A 16,610-nucleotide genomic window follows, 5' to 3' on the forward strand; every position below is an offset into this window, starting at 1 on the left:
TTGGAGCTTTGCCCTGCTCTGGCTTGTCTGCCAAGGAATGACAAACAGCAACGGCCCAGGCTCCGTTCTCTCCTGTCTCAGAAAGCTTCTTGGGGGAAAAATGGAAAATAACCCAAAGAAAGAAAAAACAAACCAAAAAAACACAATGCAAAACAAAAACCAATCCCCAAACCCCTGCTGACCAAACCCAGACCAATAGATTGCGGCACCTCAGGGACCTGCAGCACAGGGTTGTGGCTTCAGTGAGCTGGTGTCACTGCAGGGAGCATTTGTCATCATTCTTGGGTTTGTGGCTTCAGCCACTCATGGAAACAAACGCCTGCAGAGATCAAATTCCCGCAGTGTGAAAAGCAGCTCGTTTCGACAGCAGGGGAGTTTGGACCCCACCACAGAGCAGAGCCAGGAGGGAGGTTTGTGCAAACATTGCACAACCCTTTCATTGTTCATTGCACAACTCCTTCACTTCTGCCCTGCCCAACCTGGGGCCAGTCACCAGAGCACAAAGCGCCAGCAGCGTGGTGCCCAGCACAAAACCTGTGCCCCACGGCGAGCAGGGGGTGGGAACGGCCGACACCAACCCCGGGGGCACTCACAACCCAGAAAGCAAACCAGGGTTTGCTTGGGAAGGGAGTTGCAGGTGAAGTTCAACGCATTGAATGCTGGAAGCATTCAGGCTGGAACAGCTTCACTGAGGAATCAGCACATGCTGCAACAGTGGAAATTAGGACAAGTTACTGGAAAATAGCAGGATTTGTGGGAAAAAAGGCTGTGTGAGGCTGCAGTAGCTGCAGAGACAAAGACACTGAAACCCGGCCCCGTGCAGCGCAGCTACTGAGGAACGAAGAAACCTCTCTGAAGCCTTTTCAGAATCCGGACAATGCCGCCAAGGAGCCAAATAAAAGAGTGAAATACCTCAGATTATCCTGTACCCGATCGCTTGATTGCAAGAAGAGGGGAACAGCAGCACTGAGCAGCTTTTAAAGCAGCACCAACCGCCCCCCCACTGCTGCTGGGGTCCTCTCCCTCCTCCCTAAACCCCCCCAGCAGGAGAACAGCGTTTCTCTAACTCATCCACACATTACGCTGAACAGATTGCTTACTCACTGCATACCCTTCTGGAGTAAAACAGAAGCCATTTATAAAAAACAATGTTTTATTTAAAAAATTCCATGTTCCTGGCTCCTCTTCAATGCATTCAGACTCCATCTTCTCCTGCAAGTGCAAGGCACACGGTCAGCCAGAACATGAAAAACGCCAGCAGGAATCACACAAAACACCACGAAAAGGGAACCAGCACATCACGGCAGGCCACGCACCTTGTCAAATGTTCTCTAGGATTGTCAACTCTCATGTCAGACTTGAGACAAATGAACAGCACTCCCATTTCCATCCGCTTCACAGATCTGAAATGGCTTTTGTGCTTTACTACCCCAAAAACAAGAGCAGCGGTGACACATCACAAGGATTCCACAGGAGGCCACCAACTGAATCTCACCAGCTTCACATCTCGCAGGTTCACACCTAAGCTGCTACTTACCCACCGCTCGGGAGTTACGGTACTTTGCACGTCCCTCCTCACCCAAGATTTTAAATATCTGAAGTTCCCTCTTGTAGTTCAAAAGTGGCAAATTAGAGGGAAAATGTCATTAATTCCAGCTCTGCAAGTTAGTTTATTTCCCTAAATCACCACCTGCTTGTGCTCTTATATGTGCTTATTCATCTTGTAGGGTATTTAGAGAGCTCGATGTTAATTATTTCAGAAAAACGATCTTTTTAACAACTTTCAGTTGGATTAACATGTGAGAAGCAGCTGCTCTATTGTTCTCTTTTTTCCTTGCTGACAATCGCCCACCCCGTTCACTGGAGCCCGAATGCAGAAACAGTTATTTCGTTTGACCACCTACAGCATTCAGAGGACAGAGTTTATTTGATGCCACAGGGCTGAAAAGCCTCGAACAATGGTTATATCTTGGCTCTACGAAACAAAGGTTCAGAAATTTTATATAAAATTGAGATGAATCAAGGGTAAATGTGAGGCAGGGACTACACAATACACCACAGGATGATGGCTACTGAGCTCTTACAGCAGGACAAGGACACCAACTACTTACTTCTTCACTTGATTATCTTGGTCCCTCCACATACCACTGGGCATCGTGCTGGATGTGCTCATGCTCAGCTCCTGAACTGGAAAAATATTCAGAAGTTATACTCTTGGCGATTTTTAACATCTTTTGTATGAACTCTCATCTACAAAGGCATTTTTAACCGCTGCTGCCAAGATACCAAGCCCAGATGGAGGAATCTGGGCGCTTAACCCCCCAGCAGGTATTAAGCTCTACCTTGCACATTCAATGTAGTCACTTGCACTAATTTCTCAATATTCACCAATTCAAAGGTTCTCAGGGACTGAACATCAAATGTCCAGAAGCCTTTAGCATTTCACCCACTCAGACCAAGACTAGAAGTTGTGCTTACTTCCCATGGATGAGCACTCCGGCTTCATTCAGCTTTCATCTTCACCTAAAGGATAACAACTAAAGTTATTACAGTAACACACACAAAACTCGACCATTTCAAAACTAACTTAAAAAATAAAGTTTTAAGATACATGGACTGATCAGTTATGAGGGGGAATTTACAAATTATTCCAAAATATTAAGTGGAAGAATAAGGGGCAGAAATAGACTAGCCTAACCACTCGTAAAGAGATGAAGGATTATGCAGGTAGTTGACTGAAGAACTGCACCTTGTCTGAGCACAAACCGTAAATCACCAGTCTGAGTACAATGAAGTTTGATTGCAGCCAGAGGTATACTATCCCTTATGTGAAGGCATTAACAATTTTGTCAGGTTACTTCAGCTATTTTACCCTAGTTTGCCTCCTGCAGTAATGCCCTTTCTTCCCCTTGGTGAGGGAGTGCAGTGTCCCCGACTCCTAGCAGCCCTCGGGTTCGATCGCCCTACAAGTGCTTCAGCAGGCAAAGGCAGACACTAGAGATTAGCACTGTCAGTCGACTGCTTTGATTCTCAGCAACGTTCTTCCCCGCTGAAAACCCACCCTTTGGCTCTACAACTATGCTGAGGGCAAACTGCACTGGGCAGCAGCTGGGGATGGAGCCGTGCACACCTCTGGTTGGGAGGCAAATCACACCATGGTCACGATGTGATCTGACCAGGCAGGGAGAAGTTCAAGTTTAGTCTCAAACCCACCACCTGGGTTTTATCATGGCCCTGTAGTATGCACGCTTTTGTTTTCTATGCCAGAGCAACAAACACTATGCATAAGGGATACTATATCTTTGTGCATCCTTTTAACACTCCAGATTCACTTCTAGCCACACTCCTCCCAACCCTCCCCAGTTAGCTTCTCAGTACTGGTGTTCAGAAGCAACATTGATAGAGATGGGGTATTCACAGACCACTGCGGGATTGCACAGCCAAGTCCTAACGTGTCAATCATTATCTAGCAGCAATGACAGAGGTGGGAGAAGGCCAATCCTCCCTTTTTTTTTTTTCTTTCCTTTTCCAGTAAGCAGCTATTTAAGAGCCCCACTAGCTGGTATGGAGAGGAAAAATCTAAGGCTAATTAGCGGATTTCAAACTTGCTAGTAGTAGTGGAAGAAGCCACGTAATTCCCCGGAACAGCATACTTTTTGTGCATCCTTTCCAACATGCTTAGCCTCATTGAACAGAATGGAACGAAACACTGGCCTTCCTGATCATGTCACTGCAGCTGGCAATGATTAACAGAGACATGCAACCCCATTACTGCTCCAGTCCTAAAGCTACTCACAGGCCTCAGTGTTTAGCTCTGGGGAAAACTGCAAGCAAATTAACACTTTGTATGCTTAATGTGACAGTAAAGCCCCCATACACGCTATGCTGTGCTCTCTCCTGACAGCACCAGTACCTGGATCGGAGGGCCTAGCAGGTACGCATATGTATTCTGACACCACACTTCTGAGCTTCTGATAAGCTTTTGAGAAAAAGTTATTTCACACACAGGTACGACCAAGATGAAACACAATGCAAGCACTTCAACGTCATTTCTGGTACCCACTGTTACACACTGACTTAGAGCAGACATGACTATTTGCTTTTCAGTTAGCTACCACACCAAGTTTCATTACTGCAGTCAGAGCTGGTATGAGACCCATGGTTCAGTCACAAATTGCTTGCTCCAAGAATGTAAAAAACCTGCTAGTTCAAGTACGTAGAACGAGGCAGATGTGCCAATAACCCCTCCATGACATTCCTGCAGGTCAAGTATGCAGAACGCGCTGGAAAAACTAGTCAGATCTGAGCATTGGTTTAAGGATTAAGAATTCAGTGTTGCCACATGACAGTACACGTACCGCCATCAGTTTTGCTACTGAATTCTAGTCACAGGTTAGAGGAAGCCATCACAAAAAGCCAAACTGACTTTGTGACAGAGGTGTCACTGCTTGACTAGCTCGAGTTCAGCTACACTCACTGTGGTGTAACCTAAGACCTGTTACAATCTTAAGGTGCAGCTGCTACTTCCAGCTTTCAGCAGAAGGTGAGCAGAGAGCTGCAGCAAAGGGCAGGGCTGTCCAGCAGGTCCCCTGCTCGCCAGCAAGAGTCTTGCCTGGAAGATAACACACAAAAGGGTTCAAATGTGACAATAATATCAGAAATAAGTATGCAAAGCAGGACTTTGCAGAACAAGCGGGAAAACACATCACACCACCTCTGAAATAAACTGAACATCAGGCAAGAGCTAGATCATGTGCTTAAATAACAGACCTGGAAATTCAGGTTCAAGAGCTAATGCAAAAGAGCTGGAGATCAGCATGTCTGGATGTCTGGAAACATGAGCGTGTTAATCCTGAAACACTACATTCAGCATTTCTAGTAATGAAGAGTTTAGAATTACATCCCCAAGACCGATGAAAAACAAAATTGAGCATTACACTACCAAGATGACTCTACGAGGCAGAAATACAGAATCTCATCGCTGTCAATTAAAGGCAGAGGAATATATTATGCTTGTCAATCAAAGATTAAAATAGAGACAACGGAAATGTCCAATAAGCTCTAGGAAACTACTCACAGGGATATTCATTCAAGTACTCATTCATATAGCCTCAAAAATATTCCAAATTAGTCTCCCAACTGACTGTATGAGCAAGTTTAGAGTGACTATCCCGTAGTGCACACAAGGCTAGAGCAGCGATTACTAACGCATTTCCTACTGAGCCAAGACTCTACAAAGGGATGAGCTGCAGATGGGCCGTTTTGTCGCTACAGAAAGTTTAAACAGTCCTTTTCTAGGCACTGACAGCACCTAGTTGACTACTTTAAGAGAGTTTAAGATCACATTCCCTCTTCCCCCCAGAGCTTATCTAAGAATATCTTCATTACATCGGAACTAAGAAAAATCCACACAAGCCGAGTCATATGTACAAAGGAATCGGGTCTGAAAATACGTATCTAAGAATCACAGTAAGTTGCTTATTGACTGAACAAGACAAAGCTTAACCGAAAACCACGCAGCTTCAATGCAAGCTTAACATACAGGTATGACAAGTGCTGCACTGTAATTCCACAGTCAGAAGTGTGATGTCAGAATACCCACAGTATAAGATCACATAGAAAGTCACCAAGTTAGATTATATTGCTTGTTACCTACCTGTAGGCAGTCGGCAATGAGAATCTCGGAGCAAGCAGGAATACTACATCCGGGTCCTAATGTCCATTGCCATTTGTGGTACTACGTTCCTCACAGTTATGAACTGCAGAAATGCTGGCTAAGTGCAGTTATGTAGCAGGCCACTAGTTTTTAAGTGTAAATTGCAGTCTCAAACTCCAGCAAAAAAACTTGCTGCCACAGTAAAGGGTTGCCAAGGAGAAGCCAAGATTTTTCTACCACAAAAATACCACAAAATCTCAAAAGCGGTTTCAGTTTCTCATCAGCTGTATACATGATTAGTGTAATGTGTCTACACCAGATTATTCTGTATTCATTTCTGAGAAAGCATGAAGATACACGTATACCAATACCAGTTTCTGCTTGCTGCAGGTTTGAGAGATTTAAGTGTCAAAATGTGCTCAATTTTGATAAAGCAAGCTAAATTGCAACAGCCAATGTCCTCCAGTCCAGTATAAAAATGTGTTATGTGATGCAGACCCCATCCAAAAACAGGTCTGACCAACACAGCACTTTTCTAAATGGTTTTTAAGATTCAATAGATAAATCTGATTTTATGAAAGAAGTCCAAAACCTCACAGGAACAGATCAAAGAAACTTTCTCACCTCCCACATTTAACAACTTTATCAGATTTTCAAGTTGACATGTTTGTCAGCTTTGAAGACAGCACCTTTAAAAGGTCTTGAAAACAAGTTGGCTAGTTAATTGTATGCTTGTTTAATACACGCAAATCGAAGCAGAACTTGTTTTAGAAATTCTGCTTACGCAGCCACAACAAAGCTAGATTTAACTGACTTTCAGATGTTTTGAAAACTGCCAAATCTTTATAATTACTCAGCATGGTTTTGCAGCTCAGTATTTTTAAGGCCTAGCAACGGTAGCTTACGTACAAAACAGGGGTACCAAAGACAAGCTCTGTAAGGTACAAGGACATCAGCATCCTTCACTCTTCCAAGTTACAGAACTACAAAAGAACATACTTTAGGATATGCACCAGCATCTCTTTAATAAAGAATGACATGTAATCTGAAAAATAAACTGAAAAAATTAATTTAATGTTTATGTTCAGAATTCCCCATCTCAGACACCTTCACGTTTGCGGGTGTCCCATGAACACCCTCCAGAAACCATATGCATTATTTAGTACTACTTCAATGAAGCAAATTGCATCGGTACTGCTGATTTTTAAGCTAAGTATCCAAGTACTCCCAAATATTTGGTCCGCAGTTTAGGAACTGCCAATTTGGAATTTCCTGCAGAGCAATTTTTTGCTGTAGCATGTTATCAACCCCCAAACTTTTATGGGAAAATAAGAAGCATTCACCAAACAAGCTGAATCGCTATTTAGTGAGCTTGATATTCAGTGTTACCTGGTATCAGCATTTCACAATATGCTATTTTTGCATTCAAGAAGTAACAGCACTTGGAGTACTTCAAGAGGGATCATCTGCGCTCTAAAATACTGCAATCTGACACTGAAGTTTTAACCAGAGAGAAAATTTAGCGTAGAATTTAGAATTAGCCAATGCTTAGCACAAGGAATGGAAACATCTTTGGAAGATTAAAGCTGCTCACAGAATGCTCAGTTGTTGGGGAATCATGTGAAGGTACAGGCAAACTAGTTTACCTACACTTTGTGCCAAGCAGGCTGATGAATCCTGCCTTAACACCAAGGTATTTTTACACTGGGAAGTCACGTTCCCAGCTTAGCTGGTATGATGTAGTAATAAGCAAAGCAACTACCTTATCACGGAGTCCAGAATGCTTTGAAATTCTTCTGGGGCTTAATAAAAGGAACAGCAAGCTAACAAATTAATCAAATCTTCTACAAAAGAACCTTAAAGGGAGTTTATTTGCACTGCGTAGTATTAACTATTAAACTCCAGATTCAGATACTACTTTTGATGCATTATCTCCAAACATCAATGATAAAAAAACATCATGCAAGCAAGCTAATTTCTGTATTTTACATACAGGTTTTTACGATTTGCCCACCAGCTACACGATTTAAGAATAGCTCCTGCAGTCTCCATTGTACAAATAAATGTATTCTGAGCTATGCAAATTAGTCCACTCAATTAGCATGAGGACATAAGCAAGTTAACCTTAATCACTCACGTAACACTTCTGGCCTTTTTGCCAAGCAATTTCAGGTAAGTATACAATACGGAGCAAGGCCAGATCCTGTAATCTCAGCTGAAGAGCATGTAAAAATCACATTAACAATCCTTTAGTTAGGAAGTCAGCCAATACAAGTCAATCTAAGAATTTATTTTAAAATAACCATTGCTAGTCTTCTGCTTAAAGTCTTTAAAAGATTCCAAGCAGTAACCGCCAAGGTGGCAAGTGCTACCATCCCACCACCCATTATCCGTAGCTAAAATATGCAATTTGTTACATACTGCACTGCTTGCAGCGTAGCTTCAATTATTGCGTCTTACAGCACTTGCAAGATTTCCATTTGCTTCCTTATTGCAGCACAATTAATGCTCAAAAAACCTGCACCTACTGTAAAGTCAGGCTACTATTTGACCCAATCTTTAGCTAGAGGCATTACGGGAAGAGATCTCGCTCTTCAGTTCCACACCCTGGTCGAGATCGACCTCTATTCAAGACTCTTCCTTTACTGCGGAAGGTGTGGTTTTTAGCCTCGTATGTTTAACCACGAATGGCAAGAAGAGTTACTACATTTAGTTTTCTATTTATTTGAAGCACAGTAAAAAAAAGTCGGTACACTTTGGGAATTCAGTGGCACAAGGTACACTGCCATCAAGTTAGGGATGTTATACATCAAAAAAACAGCTAAATTTGTTTTGAAACACTGCATTACATAATTAAATTGTACTCGCCCAAACAGACCACTTACAAATATTAGGTCAGTAAGTTTCTAACATCCATAAAAACGTAGCTTTCTTACTAAAATGCAAGAATTAAGAAGTTGGTGTCTAAACAAGACAGACAAAAACAAACTGGAATGAAACTACAGGTCACATCTAAAATCGGGGCTTTTTGTTTGGGCCTTCATATTCTTCTCTCCCTCTACCATATCCTGTTGGTGTTCCAGGCCCCATTCCTCTAGGACCCTGGCCACCCACGGGCCCCGCACCTCCCTGCCCAAAGCGTTCAGGACGCTATTGGAACAGAATTAAACAGTTCATTATAGGTAGTTGATGTCCATGTGTGTTAAGTATATATTTTTAGAAGGTTCCGCAGTCAAGGTTCGTCGATACAATCACCATTGAGCCGATCCACAGGTACCGGGAACATAGAAAGGAAAAAAGGGTAATTTAAAAATTAGTTTATTGTAATACATGCCTTGAGGTATGTTCCCACTTGATGCATTCTCATACATCTGTTACAAAGAACAGATCCTCCCTGCAGTGCTAGAAAAGTAAGCATTAGTGCAGATGTGAATGAACAACTTTTCCAAATGAGCTCTAGCAACTTTCAACCAAGTTAATGCAAACAGCTTGCAAACTTCTCTCACCTTTAGTGCAGTAAAAGCTTAGATTACATCACTGTCATTTCCAAATCAGCCTAGCCAGAGCACAAACCTTCAGTTCACTGAGGTATGAGCTGACATTCATAAAATGTCGTTGTAAACAGAATGCCTACTCACCAGTTAATGGCATGTGCTGCAATAGAGACCATGTGCTTTTCGAGATGGGGTTAACACTACGGTCTGCTGACTAAACTGCAGAGGCCTTAGGCAGTAACCAAACCTGAGTGTGAGCACTACTGGATTGCAAGAAGAAAAAAAAAAGTGAAAAAGCTAGCGACCAGTGATTTACCTAACCAACGCAACTGCTCCAGGAAAAGACTTGCATTTGTTAAAATCCCATGTACTCCGGAACTGCTGCTGTATAATATGCAAACCGTGTTCAAAGAGCTGCAATTTATTCACTGTTTCAAGTTAGAACTATGCACAAAGGGTGTTGTGCATCCAGCCAATATCTCCATTCCCACCCCACCTTCACCACAAGCTCTTGGAAAAATCACAGCTTCAGAGAGTTGAAAGGTTTCACACCAAGATGTAAAAGCTAAATTACCCTGCAATAAAGCAGAGACTTCAGGTATTTTTACTAGTACCTCTAGTTGCGCTTACTTCATTCAGCGACTCTATTGGTAGGTGTGATCAGCATTCAGTCTACAGGACTGACAAATTATAAAGTCAAAGATAGCTTTAAACTTTCATTTCAACCACGTTTTCCACTACCAAGTACCAGGACAATGGTAGGTTGTTACAAAAGGTATCTGCAACTGAAAACGCACACTTCCAGTTCTTGACTTCTGAATGTTAGTCTCAATCCTTCCAAGAAAGGAATTTCAGAAATATTATCTAGTTTCTTTCTGCCTTATTCATGGCAGCTTAAGCTCATCTCCAATTCTGTTTAAAAGATATCAGGCAGGCAGTAGTAACTGTGACAGCATTATGTGGCAGAGATCCCCATCCTAAGAAACTCGAGGCATTTAAACCATCTTACTGTCACACCTTTTGACCACATCATGTTTTCAAGTATTACCCAAGTTCAGCATGCACTTGTACCGTGAATTTCAGGAGAAAAACGTACACAGCATTCACCACAGACTGCCTAACTCTTTACGGGAAACTTAGGAACTGCTTAAGTATCAGTAGATTACATAGATACGTTAAGGCCAACGGCACTGTCTACTGAATCAATGATGCTCTGCAAAGTTATAATTCCAAAGATATGGTTCCCAAAAAAACGAAGGATACTTGACAAGCTACTATGGTAGCTCACCACATTAAGCCAGAGGCCTAAACCCACCCAAAAATCATTTAGTTCAGCTTGTGCTACAGAGCGTACACCCTTTCAGGAGGGTGAAAGCATCATATCGCCACCTAAGCCAGCACAGATTTCCATCCTACCCATTAAGCGTTTATTTAATCTCTATCCGTATTGCTTCAGTGTGATAACACCAAGCAGGCTCAAAGCCCGTTCACACATATGGTGTGCCAAAAATAGTGCAGTTTGGAAACATACCTCAGAACATGAGATATGCTGTAGTTTTAACCAACTCTACCTATACGTCATGCCCAACACGGGGAACAAGAATGGGCTGTCATTCCTCTGTGAGAAAGGAGCCACAACATGGCTACAGTCAAGGATCGCTGGAACATGCCTAATGCTAAAAAACAGCATTTCTGCTCTTCTATGGCAAACATCAGCATACAGAATAAGTGATATGCTGTTTACTGTTGATTACTTAAGTTAATCTGCTGCTTAAATAGACATGAGCGCAGATTTTTGGATTAACAGCATACCCATACCAACATGCATCGATCCTAACTAGGCTTGGAAGGGCCAAAATAAATGTGGTGTTACACATTGGGAGGTAGAATAAAAATCTCTCTTGTCCATAAACCCAGAATGTCAATTTACCAAAAACCTAATATATTATATATTTTCATTATAAAATTTGTCAGATTCTCTAGAATTTATGAATCCTTCCAAGCCTAACAGTGATGCAGAAATTCTAAAGTCCAATAAAGTCAGAGTTAATTGCAAATATGCTTAATAGCACATTTGAATTCACTTACAAACACCTTCCGACTGTGTAAGCTACCATAACGGTTAAGAACTAAACTAGTACTACATACTGCCAGACTAGTCTTCATGTTAGACACCTGACAAGAGAAGTCAGCAGTTAACAGTGCAATGGACACAACCATCTGACACTGGTAGAGAACTCAACTCCCAGCCACATTTCCCTTCTGCTGAAGTAAAGCCACCACAGGATACGTTACCATGTCACTTCCCATCATAGAACCACTCATGGCTGCTTGGCCAACTCCTGGATTAGCTTCATAACCTATGCCGCCTCCACCTCCAAGAGGTGGAAATTTCTGGGCTGCAGAAGCATAAGGATCTAAGAAAGAGAAATATATCATCATATTCTGACAATTTTTAAGTTAACCGCATAAAGTAATTACTTAAAAATTCTTTACCTCCCATGTTCATTGTGGTGGCACCACCCATTCTCATGTCTCTCTCCCTCTGCATAGAAGAAACGATTTTTAGCGCAGAGAAGCAACTACTGAAATCTACCTTTCAGGAGCTAAAGTGCACATACAGCCAACTACTCCCATTTCACCTACACAAACACATAGTATTATCTAACCTAAAGGAAGCAAAACGCATCAATCTTGAAAATACTTCAAAAAAATTTCTGAACAGCATAACGTATCCAAAAAACCATCATGAATTCACTTACTGGATCCATGTAACCCATTCTACTGTAATTCTCTTCCCTCTGTCTTCTCATTTGTTCTTCCATCTCCCGCTGACGAATCATCATTTCCTCTTCCCGCCTGCGCCGCTCCTCCTCCTGCCTGATCATCCCAAAGCAGACGGTTAAACCCCAGCAAGGCAACATGTTTGACTCTAAGCAACATCACTCGCGTGAGCAATTTAAAAGGCACAAACGATTCCGCTTAAGCAAAAAAAGATACTCTATGATGCTCAAATGCTTGAGGTTAAACTTACATGCAGCTCATTTTCTCACAGACAAAGTGAAGCAGGAAGGATGTTTCTTGAAAAATAAAAAACTTACATATTAAAGTCACTAAGAAAAAAAGTAATATTAAAAAAATCCCATGAAAGCCAAACCAACCTCAGCTGAATTTCCTTGCGTTTCTGCATTTCTTGATTATGGAGTTCTTCCATCCGCCTCAGTTCTTCCTGACGCCTCATAAGGTCTGCAGAAATTAAGCCCGTCAGCAGCTTTTCACATATTCATGTCAGATTTCAACTCAGATTTGAATGAGATCAGACTCATCCGCACAGCTTCCTTCTGAGTGTCACTATTCTTAACACTACTCCATTTAAATAAAAATTGAAAAACTACCAGTTGCTCTTTTTTAAGCCTGAAATTCTCAGATTAGCAGTAGGAAGCATGAATTTATTCATGAAACCATTAGACAGCCATACATTTAAGCTCGTATTTAAAGCAAAAAGATGGTATAGAACTCAGAGCCAGTTACCTTGACGCAAGAGGTTTGCCTGATGCTCGTGATAAGCATCTTCCATCTCACTTTCGAGTTTATCTTTGGCATCTTTCATGTTTTTTGCCACTTGCTCTCTCTGCTGTTTTTCCATTTCATCTAAAGATTTCCACCTCTGGGAATATTCAAATTCAAAACTGCCAGGCTGAGCAAAACGGGGAGGAGTCTCTCTTTCCCTGCAGAAAGGAAGGTGCTCATTCAGACCAGGGAAACCTGCGAACTGACCGTCAGTACAAAATCGCAAGCAGAACAGAATTCTTAGGGAACAAAGGAGCCCTGAAAATACTACCTCACAACTCCTGAGTCACAAAACTTGCTGTGAAAGAAGGCTGGTAACAGTCCAGCATCTCATAGACCCAGGTTCCAGTGTAAGTTGGGGAATGACCTATTAGAGAGCAGCGTAGGGGAAAGGGACCTGGGGGTCCTGGGGACAGCAGGGTGACCATGAGCCAGCACTGGGCCCTTGTGGCCAGGAAGCCAATGGTACCTGGGGTGGATTAGAATGGGGTGGTCAGTAGGTCAGAGAGGTTCTCCTGCCCCTCTGCTCTGCCCTGGGGAGACCACACCTGGAATATTGTGTCCAGTTGTGGCCCCTCAGTTCCAGCAGGACAGAGGATTGCACTGGATGAGCTTTCAAGGTCCCTTCCAGTTCCTAACATTCTGTGATTCATGGGCAATTAGTTTTTATCAATCACAGAATGAGTTAAAATTTTACTTATGTTTATGATATGAAATGAGAAATTAAGTTTGTAAATCCCCTACGAGATCATCGTGAGATGTACAGTTCTCAACAACGGGATGAGCAAACAGTTGATCAATGATTTTCAAGAGTTTCTACACATACCAAAACACATCTGTTACTGGGCTGCCATTTAGACTTTACTGTTTGGGACACAATACAGCAAATTGCTTGCATAGTACTTAGTGAATATACTGAACAAATCGGTATGTTACATTATCTAAAAACAAATTACTACCAAAAATGCCTCAAAAATGAAAGTACTACTCAAAATTCAAAGCCTGTTTCTGAAAAATTACTCCATCTCCTTCAAAGTCTGGGACAATACTACATATATCATCTATATACTCTTCATATCAAAAAAAACAGTGCCTACTTTTGATACATTGGATTCTTCTGAGCAAGTTTTTCTGGAAGACCATCTTCATCATCCAGTTGCTCCAATGGTTCCACAATAACTGGCCTAGGAGTGCTGAACAAGAAAAATACCCATTTTACTTTTCCATGATAGCCTCTATTCTGAAAAACTAGAAGCTGACAATTTTATTCAGCTTAAAACTAAAGCTCATGAGCAGCAAAATACTTACGTTGTCAACAAAAACACTCCTTCAGTACACCGTTCAAATGCTTTTCTTGCAGCTGGCTTTGATGCAAATTCAACAATGCCTTTCCCTGTTGATCTACCTCGATCATCTACAATCACAACAGCTCTTTCCACTGGACCGAACTGGGAAAAAGCTTCCTCCAGCAACTCGTTGGACACATAGGGCGAAAGGTTCCGCACTGACAGAGCAGCAGCGTGTGTGGCAAAGCGAACACGGAGCTGTCGACCCCTCATGGGGGTATCATCCAGTTCTGCCTTTGCAATTTCTGCAAGAGCTCTAGATTCCTGAGGAAAGTTTAAGATCCAGTTTTAGCAAACTAAGTTGCAAATTACTGTTTTGTGAGAATTAAAGGGATGGACGTACAGTATGGAAGCCTACCAATTTAATGAATCCAAAGCCTTTGCCCTTGTTGATAAAAACCTCTCCTGGCTCCCCATATTTGGCGAACAGTCTTTTAAAGTCCTCGTCTGTTATATCAGCAGGCAAATTCCCAACAAACAAGCGGCAACGCTGTGTATAAGTCTTCTCCCCAGGCCGCCTCAGAAGAGAGAGGTTCGCTTTAAATCCCTACAAAGAAGCAGAGCAGTCGGGGCCATCAGCTGCACGGCCGAGCTGCGGCCTCCACCCGCCGGGAAGCCCCGAGGAACCTCCAGAGCTCCACACGCAGCACAAACCTCGGGCTGCGGCCCAGGGAACCCACAGCCCGGCCCCGATCGCCGCCCCCGACCCGGGCCCTGCGTCCTCCCGCGCTCCCTGGGGTGGGTTAGAAGGGGGCGGTCAGTAGGTCAGAGAGGTTCTCCTGCCCCTCTGCTCTGCCCTGGGGAGACCACACCTGCAATATTGTGTCCAGTTGTGGCCCCTCAGTTCCAGCAGGACAGGGAACTGCTGGAGAGAGTCCAGCGCAGCCACCAAGATGCTGGAGGGAGTGGAGCATCTCCCGTGTGAGGAAAGGCTGAGGGAGCTGGGGCTCTGGAGCTGGACAAGAGGAGACTGAGGGGGGACTCATTCATGGGGATCAATATGGAAAGGGGGAGTGTCAGGAGGATGGAGCCAGGCTCTTCTGGTGACAACCAGTAACAGGACAGGGGGCAATGGGTGCAAACTGGAACACAGGAGGTTCCACTTAAATATGAGAAGGAACTTCTTCTCAGTGAGGGTGGCAGAGCCTGGCCCAGGCTGCCCAGGGGGGTTGTGGAGTCTCCTTCTCTGCAGACATTCCAACCCGCCTGGACACCTTCCTGTGTAACCTCATCTGGGTGTTCCTGCTCCATGGGGGGATTGCACTGGATGAGCTTTGCAGGTCCCTTCAACCCCTGACACTCTGTGATCCTCCCCTCAAGATGGCGCCGAGGGCGCGCGGAGCTGCGCGCGCGGCCGCAGCCGCCGCCATCTTGTGTGGCGGGGAGCGGGGGGAGCGCCGTGACTCACCTCGTCCGAGAGCTTCTCGCCGCCCACCGAGCCCTGTTGCGAGGAGAGGCTCTGCTGGCCCTGGTGCTGCTGCCCGCGGCCCCGCGGCTCTCCGCCCGGCCCGCCGCGGTGCCCCGGCCCGCCCTTGTGCGGCCCTCCGGGCCCCTGCTGGGGCCCCCCCGGTCCCTTGGGCCCGCCGCTGGGCGACTGTCCTTGTCCTTTCTTAGGGCCGCCGGCCGGCGTGGGGCTGGGGCTCGGTTTGGGCTGCGGCTGCCCGCCCGGACCGGAAGGAGTCGAGGAAGGCGTCGACACCGGGGCCTGCTGCTGCTGCGGCGGCTGCCCCGCGGGCAATGCGGAGGACGGAGGCGCTCCCGGGCCCGCCTGGCTGCCGGCGGCCCCCGCCGTGGTGGAGGCAGCTGAAGAGGACGAGGAAGGCGGAGCAGATGTCGACGCGGGCGGCTTCGGAGGCTCGGGCTTCGGGCCTCCGCCCGGCGGGCCGCCCGGGCCCTGCGGGCCGCCTCCCATGGGGCCGCGGTTCTGGCCCATGCCCATGCCGGGCGGCGGAGAGCGAAAATCGTGGTTGGGGCCGCCGCGGCCACCGCCACCGCCGCGCCGGTGGAAGCCGCCTCCGCCGCCGCCACGACTACGGAACCGATCCCGCGACATGGTGATGGCAGAGGGACGAGAAGGGATGCTGCGGCTGCTGCTGCTCACAGCCCGCTGCTCAAAATGGCGGCGAGCTGGGCGGCCTCGCCGCCGCCTTTGTCCGCCCCTAATATAGTTTCCCCGCCCCCGGAAACCACCCCTCCTCCCCGCCAGCCAACCACCGGCCTCAGCGGCGATTACCGATGGGCGGAGCCACCAATAGCATGTTCCTATTCCGCCAACTCTTTGATCTCATTGGCAAGGAACCTGCCCTCTGTCGATTGGCTCATTTGACCGCCGACGTAGCACGGGAATGATCCGTTAACCTCCAGTGTGCTGATTGGGCAGTTTGATCTGTGGGAGGTAAAGTCACGTGGGACGCTTGGCTTGTGATTGGCTGCTTGGGAAGTCACTCAGACGGGAGCCCGCCAGGCGGGCTGGGGCAGCCACGCGTTGCGCGGTCTCGGGTACCGGTCCCGTCACCGGGCCAGGCCGGCTCCGATGGGAACAGA

At 45.3% G+C, this 16,610-nt stretch overlaps 1 protein-coding gene across 6 annotated transcripts; it reads right to left on the reverse strand.

The window, feature by feature from the left end:
* Positions 1-1,135: 1,135 nt before the first annotated feature.
* SFPQ (splicing factor proline and glutamine rich) lies at positions 1,136-16,219 on the reverse strand. Of its 6 annotated transcripts, XR_014185946.1 has the most exons (12): positions 15,475-16,218; positions 14,425-14,613; positions 14,029-14,330; positions 13,818-13,913; positions 12,682-12,878; positions 12,312-12,396; positions 11,913-12,030; positions 11,647-11,695; positions 11,446-11,567; positions 2,479-2,523; positions 2,112-2,187; positions 1,136-1,212 (listed from the first exon to the last, which is right to left on the reverse strand). XR_014185946.1 is itself a non-coding variant. In XM_082071455.1 (11 exons), exons 1-10 carry the CDS (start codon positions 16,117-16,119, stop codon positions 2,503-2,505), a joined length of 1,824 nt encoding a protein of 607 aa, XP_081927581.1. In that variant the 5' UTR covers positions 16,120-16,218; the 3' UTR covers positions 1,136-2,187; positions 2,479-2,502. The 6 variants fall into 6 exon arrangements, 4 of the variants coding, with proteins under 4 accessions (XP_081927581.1, XP_081927583.1, XP_081927580.1 ...); XM_082071455.1 differs by having other exon boundaries at positions 1,136-2,187; XR_014185945.1 differs by lacking the exons at positions 11,446-11,567; positions 11,647-11,695 and having other exon boundaries at positions 15,475-16,219.
* Positions 16,220-16,610: the final 391 nt, after the last annotated feature.

The sequence above is a fragment of the Streptopelia decaocto genome (genome assembly GCF_964273445.1).
Source record: "Streptopelia decaocto genome assembly, chromosome: 23".
In the NCBI taxonomy this organism is placed as follows: Eukaryota; Metazoa; Chordata; class Aves; order Columbiformes; family Columbidae; genus Streptopelia; species Streptopelia decaocto.